Source organism: Pan paniscus, chromosome 9 (assembly GCF_029289425.2).
Source record: "Pan paniscus chromosome 9, NHGRI_mPanPan1-v2.0_pri, whole genome shotgun sequence".
NCBI classification, from domain to species: domain Eukaryota; kingdom Metazoa; phylum Chordata; class Mammalia; order Primates; family Hominidae; genus Pan; species Pan paniscus.
Genome location: NC_073258.2, coordinates 49478048 through 49491080, shown reverse-complemented (window position 1 = coordinate 49491080; position 13033 = coordinate 49478048). Strand labels below are relative to the sequence as shown.

Below are 13033 nucleotides of genomic sequence, written 5' to 3'. Positions count from 1 at the left end.
TCCCTCTCTCCAGTTACTCCGACTCCCTACCCCCAACACTGACCACATCCGGGATGATGTCCTGCCGGGCATCGTCCTCTGACTGCACCATGCGGTTCAGCTTGCTCAGGACAAAGACTCGCAGCTGCTCGCTCTCCAGCAGCCGGCGCACCTTTTTCATGTTGAGCCAGCCAACTCCCTGGCCGTCCAGCACGCTGTGCACCACCTCCTTCAGGAACTGCTGGTTCTCACTACAGGGTCCACACACCGCTTCTGTGGTCATCAGCTCCTTTGCAGAGCACCCCCCACCTTTCACCCAGACTAGATGTCTGCCTCCAGGGATAAAACACAAAGCCATGTCTCTGAATGTCCAAGTGTACCACATCCCCACCTCTCTGGAGCACGCGATTTGTCCAAATACCCACCGCTGCTGATTAACCCCCCTCAACACTGTAAGCTTTCAGTTGCATGGAGATCAAGCCAGAATGAGAAGTGCTGGCAAGAAATTGATTACATCTACCCCATTGAGAGCTTCTCTCCCACTCTTGAGCATCCCTAAAGTTCTGTAGAGGAACCACCCCACCTCTGCCTGAGAACTTTTAAAACAGCTCTACCATTTATTACCTAGAATTGCTGGATCGACCCTGGGGTGATGGAGGTTCTCTTTTCACTGTTGGGCTGTGTTTAATGACAGATGACTTCTGATCCACTAACGCCCTCCTGTTTCCTGTGGCAGGGAAGGCAGGAATGAGAGACATCACTATTGTAGTGCAGGAGCTCATGCCAGCACAGCCCTAAGTAGCCATGTTCCATGCCCGTTCCTCAGAAGGGCTGGGTGAGGGTAGCACCAAGGCATCATACGTAGGTAGAAACCAGCCATGGCAATGTGGAGGAAGTGGGGATGGAGACTCAGGCCACTCCACATGCACCAGCAGCAAGCCCCATGGGCAAGCACGGGCGTCACGGGGGACGGGGCAAGCAGGTCACTCATGTGACGCTGCTTGCTCCATGAGAAGGATGGCCCTCGGGCAGGCACAGAAAATGCTAGAGAAAAAAAAAAGATCATGCACAGCTCACAGGCAAGACCCACCTTCACCACTCCCGGGGCCGGCTTCAGTAACAATCTCCATTAGAGTATTTAGCCCAAATACTGGGACACAAAATACACAATTAGTAGGTATACCACAATACCGCAACCCCTCTACCCCTCCGAGGAGCAGTAAGCCAGATAATCTGAGCATTCTCCCAAAGCTTGAGGAATGCACATAACCTTGGTTCTTGGGCACCTCAGAGCTGGAAGCCAAGTGACCAGGAGACAACCAAGGCTCTAAGAAAAGACCACCCTTAAAACTGGCCTCTCAAAGCCAGGGGCGGGTAAATGACACAGGGAGCCTTCAGGTACTGAACACACACATGCATGAAACAGGGAACGCTGGTTTTCAGAAAACATCCAGCACAGAGGGCCAGGGGCCTGAGGGTATGTGCAGGGAAGCAACCCATCTTGCAGATGCTGTTGTGGGGAGTGGGGTCAGGGTATGAGGATGGGAGGTGGGTGAGAGGGTAAGTGCAGCAAATGCGACAAAGCATCAGCATGCAATGAAAGAGTTTCAATCGCTCTTCTCTTCAAATGTACCAAATGAAGGCCAGTGACACTGACACCCTTCCATCCTTAGCCTACCCGGCCACATGTGGATTCCCTGGCAGTGCTAGTTCGCTCCTTTCACTGCCAGCTCTGATGTCCCTTTGCCCATTTATCCAATGTTCCCATCCTCACCTAAGAACATGTCTTAGACTCCTGACAACTTTGTTTGTTTCTGTTGGTTTCTTTTAGAGACAGGGTTTCACTCTGTCGTCCAGGCTGGAGTGCACTGGCCTAATTATAGCTCACTGTACCTCAAACTCCTGGGCTCAAATGAACCTCCTGCCTCTGCCCAACAAGTAGCTAGGATGACAGGTGTGAGCTACTGCACCCAAGTAACCTGACATTTTTTACCACTAGGAATGAGAGGTCAGTTAAAGAATACATGAGGTTGGCCGGGTGCGGTGGCTCACGCCTGTAATCCCAACCCTTTGGGAGGCCAAGGCGGGTAGATCACAAGGTCAGGAGATCGAGACCATCCTGGCTAACACGGTGAAACCTTGTCTCTACTAAAAATACAAAAAATTAGGCAGGCGTGGTGGCAGGCGCCTATAGTCCCGGCTGCTCAGGAGGCTGAGGCAGGAGAATGGTGTGAACCCGGGAGGCGGAGCTTGCAGTGAGGCAAGATTGCACCACTGCACTCCAGCCTGGGCAACAGAGTGAGACTCTTGTCTCAAAAAAAAAAAAAAAAAAAATACATGAAGTTGCTTCTCACTGCACTTCCTACCACAGTTAAATATTTCGTCATACCATCCAGAGAAAACAAAAAAATCAGGCCAGGTGCAGTGGCTCACACCTGTAATCCTGGCACTTTGGGAGGCCGAGGTGGGCAGATCACTCAAGGTCAGGAGTTCAAGACCAGCCTGGCCAACATGGTGAAACCCCGTCTCTACTAAAAATACAAAAATTAGCCAGGCGAGGTGGTATGTGCCTATAATTCCAACTACACGGGAGGCTGAAGCATGTGAATCGCTTGAGCCTGGATGGCGGCAGTTACAGTGAGCCAGGATCACCACCTTGCACTCCATCCAGCCTGGGTGACGGAGTGACACTGTCTCAGAAAATAATAAAAAAAAAAAATCAAATTCAGAAAAGCCCCTGAAACTGTCAGATAGCACAAACCAATTCAAATAAGGTTTTTGTTTTTTGTTTTTTGTTTTTTTAAGACGGAGTCTTGCTCTGTCACCCAGGCTGGAGGGCAGTGGCGCGACCTCGGCTCACTGCAACCTCCGCCTCCTGGATTCAAGCGATTCTCCTGCCTCAGCCTCCCAAGTAGCTGGGATTACAGGTGCGTGACACCAGACATGGCTAACTTTTGTATTTTTAGCAGAGACGGGGTTTCGCCATGTTGGTCAGTCTGGTCTCGAACTCCTGACCTCATGATCCACCCGCCTCGGCCTCCCAAAGTGCTGGGATTACAGGCGTGAGCCACCGCGCCTGGCTTTCACATAAGGTCTTAACTGCCCCTAGAAACTAACCAATACTACTGGCACACTCATTAAGCCCTGGGTTGACAGGCTTATGAGTGCGTGAGAGGTGAGAGGCTGTGCTCTATGAACGCTGCCAGGCTCTCCATAACCATTCTCTGGTGGGCCAGCTCCTTGGCACGGAATTTGTCCTAAGTTCATGCAGTGGCAACCCAGCAGACGACTGGGGGCAGCTGATGATCCCTATGTTAATCATACACCCTGACAGGGTCCTCCCGCGAAGCAGCAGTAATCCCACAGTTGCCATTGTCCTAAATGACATAACAGGGCCGTCTCTAGCTACAAAGATGGTTTCCATCTGACAACCATCAGAGCCCAGGATGTGTGGTGAAAGCCATGAGGAGCAACATGAGGGACGACAACCAGGTCAAAGGATTCAGCAGATGCAGGGCTCCTGACATGAACCCACAGCCCGAAACATCTCCCGGAGAAACCTGGCTTGGCAAAAGGAAGGCTGTAGTTACCTTTCAGACTGGGGAAGGGCGTGGCCTTCTCTCGGGCACCTTTGGTGGGCAGTGTGAGGTTTGAAAGACTGAAGCTGGTACTGTGGTTCCGATAGAGGCTGCCTATCAAGGGGAGGGTGCAAGAGCGATGACTTGGCAGAGTAAGTAATCAAAGCAGTAGACTAATGACTATCAGCATCTGCACCTCCCTCCTTTTCAAACACAATCCCAGTTTGGTGGATCAGATCATCTCTGATCTGTCTTAGAAAGGATCAAGTCTAACTCCAGGCAAACAATGGAGCCACTGCCAGGATCAGCCAAAACCCAGTAACAGCTTTCTCTGTCCACCTCGCATGATAATATCCAAGTGTCTCATCCACTGCTACACAGCATGAAAGCTGGCAGTTAACAGGCTTCTGGTCTGAAGCTGGCACTGTCCCTCCCTGGCTGCTGAAGAAACTCACAATCACAGGGATCCTCTACGTTGGCTCTCTCTAGTCCATGGTCTGTCTTCAATCTTTAGCTGATACAACCCTGCACTGCTGGGAATACTATTTAAGCACAAAATTCAATCTCATATCGATTTCAAAGCACATTCATGGAAGAGTCCGTTATGAGGCAAAGATGATACCAGATATGGACTCAAATCAAATTTGACCAGAGTATTTCCACAAAATATAAGTACAAGTGTGTGATTTTGAATTTACTGCCTGTTTTCCAGTTACCCATCCAGCTGTCTTACCTGAAATAGACTGAAATGTCCAGGCATAATGATAATGACTAATCTGTCCCTGTCCTTTACTGACCTCACTTGAAAACGCCTTATTCAGTATCACCCAAATGACTGGATTAGGGCTTGCTAATGCCAACCTTGGCCTACATGTGAAGTTCTAAGCAACATTTGCCATAGTCAGGCTCTGCTGTAGAGGAAATGGAACACAGGAGTGAGAGAGACAGCTGAAGGCACTTACTGGCAAAAGACATGATGCCCCCGAAGCCCTCGGTGCTGGTGTTGGAGACGGTGGAGTTGGGAGAGCTTGCCCGAGAGTCTGACTCTGCATCTGAGTCACTTGCCAGTCTCAAGCTGTTGGGCCGCAGCAGCTTTTGAGCCCTTGAATGCACAGAGGCACCTATGATCCCCAGGCAGGGGTACCTGATCTTGGGAGTATGGGCCATAATTATGCTATACTACAGTTGCCACTCCCTTCCCGTAATTCCTAAGCCCCTGGATCAAAACACCATCCTCTGGGGATGGCAGGACCACGAGAGCAGACTTCTCAGACTTTCTGATTAACCCTTGCCCAGGGTCCACTGAGGTGAGGTCCTTCAGTCACCCATCTAGAAGGGATCCCCAGGCTCTCACCGATTGCCACTGACATGTTGGCTGAATCGGGGAGTGTAACTTTCCCCCTGCTCATCCTCATCTTCCTCAGGGGGAAAGCCATATTGGGGCTCGAAGTATGGATTGTCATAGATTCGCCGGCGCACTGACCCCTCTCCAATTTCTGCCTGACGTCTGTCCACGTTCGATTTGCCAATGCTGGGAGGCACGGAAGGGAGGGGCTTGGAGACGCCTACTGCTGCCTTATCATCCATCTCCGTAGAGTCAGCAGGTTCCTAAAGGCCGCATGAAATTAAAAGTGGTTACCTGGTGCCCAATGGTACCTTCCTGTAATCCCAGTTTGGCAGGGCTGGACCAGGCCTGTCAGATTTCTAGCCTAAGGAATGTGTGGGAAATGATCTCTGTAGCACCCGTTCTCTGTCCCCACAAACTATATAAGGGGGATCATAGCTGTACCCTGAACAAAGCCTGATGACCTCCTTTTGGGGTCAAAAGTAGGTCTCTTAGGCTCTAAGCTCTAGGGCCCATGAAGAGGAAGATTAGAAAACTGTGTGAGAAGCAGCAAATGAATAGCTACAGCCTGGCTTTCCTAATAGATGAGGCCCACATCCCAGGCCATGGTTCTCACTCATCCACCGCTCCTCACTTACAGAGTTGGCTCCGTGGATGACAGTGCTGGGGCTGCTGCTGGCTGTGGTGCTAGAGCTGGAGCGCAGTGGGGGGTTTTCCTGAGAGTTCTCACTGTCTGGGCCAGGCTCTGCTGCTTCCTTCTGATTCTGCAGCTCGTCAATCTCCACCTCGCTGGCATCCCCCAGTGCTGCATGTGTCAGAGGGTCCACATCTGCCAAAATCCAAGGGAGGCAGGTACAGACCACTCCATCCTTGGGCCCCCAACCCCTGCCCAGGGCTGGCCAATCTCCCCAAGCACACTTACTGGGAGTATCACCATTAATGTCACATTTCATCATTTCACTGACAAAGTCACCAAGGGAGGAGTAAGAAGAGCTTGAATCGTCATAATCCATACTATCACTGCCACTGCAGAGTGAAGTGCATAAAAAACAAATAAAACAGAAAGGGGCAGGGAGAACACCTACAATCAGCACCAGGAAAAATAAAAGGGGGAGCACTCCGAACTCAAGGCCAGGGAACAAATCAAATAAAGAAGCCAAGAAAAACAGTCAACCAAAGCATAAAGACTGATATGGGGGCCGGGACAGTGGCCCATGCCTGTAATCCCAGCACTTTGGGACGCTAAGGCGGGTGGATCACCTGAGGTCTGGAGTTTGAGACCAGCCTGGCAAACATGGTGAAACACCATCTCTACTAAAAATATAAAAAGTAGCCGGGCGCAGTGGCTCGCGCCTGTAATCCTAGCATTTTGGGAGGCCGAGGCAGGCGAATTGCTTGAAGGCATGAGTTTGAAACCAGCCTGGCCAACATGGTGAAACCTTGTCTCTACTAAAAACACAAAAAATTAGCTGGGCGTGATGGCATGTGCCTGTAATCCCAGCTACTCGGGTGGCTGGGGCAAGAGAATCGCTTGAACCCGAGAGGCGGAGGTTGCAGTCAGCCCAGATCACGCCACTGCGCTCTAGCCTGGGCGACAGAGCAAGACTCCATCTCAAAAAATATATATATAAAAAAATTAGCCAGGCAAGGTGGCAGCACCTGTAGTCCCAGCTACTTGGGAGGTGGAGGCAGGAGAATCACTTGAACCTGGGAGGGAGAACTTGCAGTGAGCTGAGACGGCACCACTGCACTCCAGACCGCGTGACAGAGCAGCAAGACTCTGTCACATACATGCAAAAATAAATAAATAAGGCCGGGCGCAGTGGCTCACGCCTGTAATCTCAGCACTTTGGGAGGCCGAGGAGGGCAGATCACAAGGTCAGGAGATCGAGATCATCCTGGCTAACACGGTGAAACCCCGTCTCTACTAAAAATACAAAAAATTAGCCGGGCGTGGTGGCGGGCGCCTGTAGTCCCAGCTACTCGGGAGGCTGAGGCAGGAGAATGGCATGAAGCCGGGAGGCGGAGCTGGCAGTGAGCCGAGATTGCGCCACTGCACTCCAGCCTGGGTGACAGAGCGAGACTCCGTCTCAAAAAAATAAATAAATTAAATTAAATTAAATTAAAAACACTGATATGGGAAGCCTATGAGACTTTGCCTTCTCTGTGCTAAAGAAGGGCTAGTGAGAGCCTCCTCACCTTTAAAACCTTTTTGCTGCCCTAAGGATGCTCACCTATCATCAGTAGGTTCGGAGTCAGAGTCCCGCTCTGGTGGTACACTCAGGGCCTCAGCCAGCTGGGAATTGCTGTCATAGACGCGATAGTGGATAGGCTGCAGCTGATGAGCATACCACTTTGGCTTGTCACCAATCAGGGCTGGATCAAACATATCTACCCCATGAGGGAAAAGAACAGAAAGTCAGCAGCAAGGAAAAAAAGGCAAGCAACGCCTGAAAGAAAGGCAGGAAAAAGTCTAAAGCAGAGCCAGGATAGAAGGCACAGGTCAAACATTAGCAAAGGAAAAATCAAAGTCCATCAGGAGGACAGAGGCACAAGGCAGAGCGGAGCAGAGGGCAGGTGGACTCACTGTTGTGAATTCGCTGAAAGGCATAGTTGGTGGGGTTAAGGATCCATTCCCCAAAGTACTCCACAGCCTGAGTCCTGGCCAATTTCTCGGCAAAAGGAGTCTGCCGGGGACGTGAGGCTAGAAAGGAGCCAGCTTGAAAAGCTACCACAGGCCGAGGAAAGAGGCGCAGGGTACGCGTGTGCATCTGAAATCCCTGCAGCACGTTGGCGGAATTGAAGAACCGTACCATGGCAACCCTGGGGAAGCAGATGATGAGATAATCTGAGACCCATAGGGTAAGGATTCCCATGATCCAAAGTCTTAGAACACCTCCCAAAGCCATCACTTAACAGGCTTCCAACATCAAGGGGAGAGATATCTTAAAGAATCATCAGCCCCCTCTTCATCCTGAGCATGTGGTTTACTATTTCTTCACTTTGCTTTTACTAAGGTGGAAAATAACAACCAAATATGGTATATATTTTATACATAAAGAAACCCTGGGCTGGGTGTGGTGGCTCACGGCTGTAATCCCAGCACTTTGGGAGGACGAGGCGGGTGGATCACCTGAGGTCAGGAGTTCCAGACCAGCCTGGCCAACATAGTGAAACCCCGTCTCTACTAAAAATATAAAAATTAGCCAGGCGTGGTGGCAGGCGCCTGTAATCCCAGCCACTCAGGAAGCTAAGGCAGGAGAATCACTTGAACCCAGGAGGTGGAAGTTGCAGTGAACTGAGATTATGCCATTGCACTCCAACAAGAGTGAGAATCTATCTCAAAAAAAAAAAAAAAAAGGAACCCTGGTTCAGAGAAATAGTCTGCCCCAAGGTCCCTTAGAGAGCAAAGAAATTAATTTAAGAACTTGTGATTATACAGTCGGCTTGGTCTTACCTGGTTGCAACATCCACAGAATCCACATCATTGCCATAGATGAGTGGGTTGAATTCAGTGGAGGGTGTGGACTGCAGGTCATTAGAAGGCCTTCCCAAGAGAAGGGGGATCTCCTGGCCCTCATGAAATTTCTCCAGATTGAGGATGGGCTGGGTGTTGAGACTCATGCTGGCCAAGGCCTGTGGAACAACAAGAAAATTCCTTACACAAGGAACGTCCCTGGGCAGCTAGCCAATCTTAACTCCAAGGAAAAGGCCTTCCTAAGGTCTGCTACCTCGTATTCTCTGGTCAAAAAGTTCTGCAACAAAGAACGGTGCTAATTTGCAAATCACGGCCAACCCATTTCAGACCTTTCATCTTTGAAATAAAAATCCCAATATTCTAGCCTTTAGAAAACAGTTTGAAATATGTAGCTCTCCATCTTAAGACAACCTAGCTCAAGGCAACTTGATCTTATCTGAAGTCCACAACAGTCGTTTGCAAAATTATTATAGTCATTAAATGTTTTTTAAAATTGGAATCTATGTGAAATTATATAGAATGGAAATTTGAAAACAGAGCTGCTCTGAAGGACACAGGAAGCAGAGCCTCAAATGCTCAGGGCTCCCAAGCTAAATCAGCCCCTCAGAGGCTCAATGGGGCAGTGTGAAGACCACTGGTCGAGAGCAGCAGTGCTTCTCAAATGTGAGTGAGGAGAAGAATCACCAGGGGAGGCTGTTAAAATGCAGATCCCGATTCAATATGCCTGGAGTGATCCTGCACTTTAACAAGCCCGAGTGATGCTAATGTTGCTGGTTCACAAACCACACTTTGAATAGCAGGAGTTAGAACACAGGATCAATGAGTCCAAGGATCTTAGCTCCTACAAACATTTAAAATATAATTCTGGCTGGGCACGGTGGCTCATGCCTGTAATCCCAATACTTTGGGAGGCCAAGGCAAGTGGATCACCTGAAGTTAGGAGTTTGAGACCAGCCTGGCCAACATGATGAAACCCCAGCTCTACTAAAAATACAAACAAATTAGCTGGGCACAGTGGTGTGTGCCTGGAATCCCAGCTACTCAGGAGGCTGAGGCAAGAGATTCACTTGAACTTGGGAGGCAGAGAATGCAGTGAGCCGAGATTGTGCCACTGCACTCCAGCCTGGGTGACAGAGTGGGACTCCATCTCAAAATAAATAAATAAATAAATTAATTAATTAAAATATAATTCCATTTATTAACCTCTCCATCTCATTAGTCATACTAAAGCAATCATCAAGACTGAAAACACAGCAAGTGAAGGCAGCTAGAGAACTTTCTGAACTTAAAATTCCCACTAGACTCTGCAGTAACAAGGTATCATATTATACTAGCAGTGATGAAGCAACTGAGGTGAGAGGGATGAAACACAATGACCCATTTAAACCCAAACATAGCATCTAGAGATACTACTAAGTACTTCAGACAACACAGAAAAAGATTTCTAAAGGCCCTTCAAATGAGAGCAAGGATTCCTAAAAATAAACACAGTGCTATCTACTGGTGTTCCTGTACAACACATAAGGCAGGGGAAGGGAATGAAGCTTTGTCATGTGTTACCTTCAGGTACTGTGTTCAGCATGCAGAGGAAGAAGAAAATCAATCAATAAAAAATGGATGTGAGGAATTACTCAAAGAGAGGAATTTTTTTGTTTGTTTGAGACTGAGTCTCACTCTGTGGCCCAGGCAGGAGTGCAATGGCGCAATCTTGGCTCACTGCAACCTCTGCCTCCTGGGTTCAAGTGATTCTTCTGCCTCAGCCTCCCAAGTAGCTGGACTACGGGCGTCCACCACCATGCCCGGCTAATTTTTGTATTTTTAGTAGAGACAGGGTTTCAACATAATGGCCAGGCTGGTCTTCAACTCCTGACCTCATGATTCACCTGCCTCGGCCTCCCAAAGTGCTGGGATTACAGGCATGAGGCACCGCGCCCAGCCAAATAAAGGAATTTTTGAAGAAAGGTACCTCAGGATCAACTCTAGAAGATGATATAAAAGCAGCCAGATGGTCCACACTAACTTCCACCTAACAAGACTGAGAAAATCGGCCGGGTGCAGTGGCTCACGCCTGTAATCCCAGCACTTCGGGAGGCTGAGGCAGGCGGATCATGAGGTCAGGAGATAGAGGCCATCCTGGCTAACATGGCAAAACCCCGTCTCTACTAAAAATACAAAAAAATTAGCCGGGTGTGGCGGCGTGCGCCTATAGTCCCAGCTCCTGGAGAGGCAGAAGAATGGCGTGAACCCAGAAGGCAGAGCTTGCAGTGAGCCGAGATCGCGCCACTGCACTCCAGCCTGGGTGACAGAGCAAGACTCCACATCTCAAAAAAAAAAAAGACTGAGAAAATGTTCTGAAGCCATAGAGAGTGGCACACATACAAGAAACAGAGAGTGAAGGGCTATTTTATACAGCATCATAAGCATTAGAAGATGGTAAAGCATACAATGAATTGGAATCAAAAACAGAAATTCACTCTGCCACCCAGAAATGGGATACGCCTTTTCTTAAGCCCATCCAGGGTGAAGAAAACTACTCCACTTGAAGTTTGATAGGAAATTGGCTCTGAGAATAGCTGTCTTCTTATAGGAATCCCACAGCATCTAATACTCCCCTTTCTTTCCTTCGTTCTTCACCTACCTGCTTTAAATGCTTTTTCAGCTCTAGTGATTCTGGTTCTGGCAGGATAGGCAGCACTTCTGCATTGGTGGGGGCAATCACCTGCACCAGAGAAATGATAAAAGACGTGACCTTAGAGTTTATTGCTCAGGAATTTCACTTACATAAATAAAAATAAGAGGACGTATATACATTATTATTATATAAACGAATATACATTATATAACTGCACAGTAAGATATATGTACACACATATATGACATACATATGCATCTGAAATGAAATATAACTTAATGTTATTGGTTATTATCTCTAGATAAAAGGATTATGGTTTTTCTTTTCACTTATTTTATTTACGCTTATTTTTATTTTTTTTAAGTTTTACAATGAGCACACATAAGGGCTTCCCACCAAAGTCTGAATGTATTCACATTGCAGAATGGTCATATAATTCATTAAGCCTGCATTGAAAGACAGTTTCTTACTGGAAACTATACCCCAGGGAAACCATTAAGAGATGATCTATACCACATGTAATGGCCCTCAGATCACAACTGTCTGACTGCTCTTGGAGGATATGGTGGGGGGTCACTTAATTCTGGCAAAAATAAATCCTGTAATTCTCTGAGACCTAACCAAGGGTTTATTTGGCTAATAAGGTAAAAGGAGCATTTTAAAAAACTTGTTTCAGTAAGTCTCGCAATAGAAATTATCCAACAACTTAGGACGTTCCTGAAAGGAATCTAGAAACAGATATCTCAGGACTGGGTCTAGAATGCAATCCTCCTCTAGACTCTACAATGCCTCAGCCAAGAACCTCACCCTATTGCTGTCCAGATCCACTAGCCATACATCATCAGGCATTTTGAAGTCCAGTTTGTAGAGGAAGAAGCTGGCAGGAACCCCAATGATGTACGGGGTTGGAGCCAACAGCAGCTGTGGAAATGATAAAGAAGGTGAGAAACAAAGACAAAACCTATCATGAGCACTTATCAAGTCTGGATTCTTCTAGATAAGGAAACGCAGATACAATCCCTCTTCCAAAACTCGAGGCCAGATGTATTTGAAAATTCAGAATTTTTCAGATTTTTTGAAAGGTAACATGGTACATTTTTTTGTATACAGTAGTCTTTCTTATCCACAGTTTCACTTTCTGTGATTCCAGTTACCTGAGGCAAACTGTAGTCTGAAAATATTAAAAGGAAAATTCCAGAAATAAACAATTCATAAATTTTAAACTGCAGCTTGATCATATCTGAAGTGCAGGACAATAGTTCTGAGAAGCATGATGAAATCTCATGCTGTCCCGCTCTGTCCCACCCAGACATGAATCACCCGTGTCCAGCCTGTAGCCATCTCAGTTATCAGATCAACTGTCGCACAATCTCAGCGTTTGTGTTCAAGTAACCCTTATTTTACTTAATAATGGCCCCAAAGCACAAGGGTACTGATGCTGGCAATTGGGATATGCCAAAGAGAAGCCAAATATATGTAGAAAGAGGCTGGGCACGGTGGCTCATGCCTGTAATCCCAGCACTTTGGGAGGCTGAGGCAGGCGGATCACCTAAGGTCAAGAGTTCAAGACCAGCCCAGCCAACATGGTGAAACCCCGTCTCTACTAAAAATACAAAAAATTATTTGGTGTGTGGTGGTGGCAGTGCCTGTAATCCCAGCTACTAGGGAGGCTGAAGCAGGAGAATCACTTGAACCCGGAAGGCAGAGGCTCCAGTGGGCCGAGATTGTGCCACTGTACTCCAGCCTGGGGGATAGAGGGAGACTCTGTCTCCAAAAAACACCAAATATATGCCCAAAGAGAAACTGTTACTCTCTTACTGTGTCTAATTCATAAATTAAACGGTATCACCGGTATATATGTATAGAAAAAAACAAAGTATCTATAGAGTTTGGAACTATCTGTGGTTTGAGGCATCCACTGGGGGGTCTTGGAATGTGTCCTCCACAGATAAGGAGGAACTACTGTATTACGTAACACACGTAACACCTGCTGCAGTGTAGCCAGTGGCCTACAGTCATTA

At 47.8% G+C, this 13033-nt stretch overlaps 1 protein-coding gene across 50 annotated transcripts in view; it reads right to left on the bottom strand.

The window, feature by feature from the left end:
* MADD (MAP kinase activating death domain) overlaps window positions 1–13033 on the bottom strand; it is a 60159-nt gene that overhangs the window by 40087 nt on the left and 7039 nt on the right. For 15 of the 50 annotated variants that reach the window (XM_055093657.2, XM_055093662.2, XM_055093658.2 and 12 more), the window contains exons 6-18: window positions 11820–11933; window positions 11019–11099; window positions 8360–8538; window positions 7490–7725; window positions 7137–7293; window positions 5825–5928; window positions 5541–5731; window positions 4912–5165; window positions 4520–4659; window positions 3570–3671; window positions 1070–1129; window positions 604–706; window positions 44–230 (exon numbers count right to left, since the gene is read on the bottom strand). In XM_055093657.2, coding sequence (XP_054949632.1) covers window positions 44–230; window positions 604–706; window positions 1070–1129; window positions 3570–3671; window positions 4520–4659; window positions 4912–5165; window positions 5541–5731; window positions 5825–5928; window positions 7137–7293; window positions 7490–7725; window positions 8360–8538; window positions 11019–11099; window positions 11820–11933 — 1908 coding nt within the window. The remainder of the gene's footprint in view (window positions 1–43; window positions 231–603; window positions 707–1069; window positions 1130–3569; window positions 3672–4519; window positions 4660–4911; window positions 5166–5540; window positions 5732–5824; window positions 5929–7136; window positions 7294–7489; window positions 7726–8359; window positions 8539–11018; window positions 11100–11819; window positions 11934–13033) is intronic. The other 35 variants (XM_055093672.2, XM_034932528.3, XM_034932531.3 and 32 more) reach the window with 3 other exon arrangements.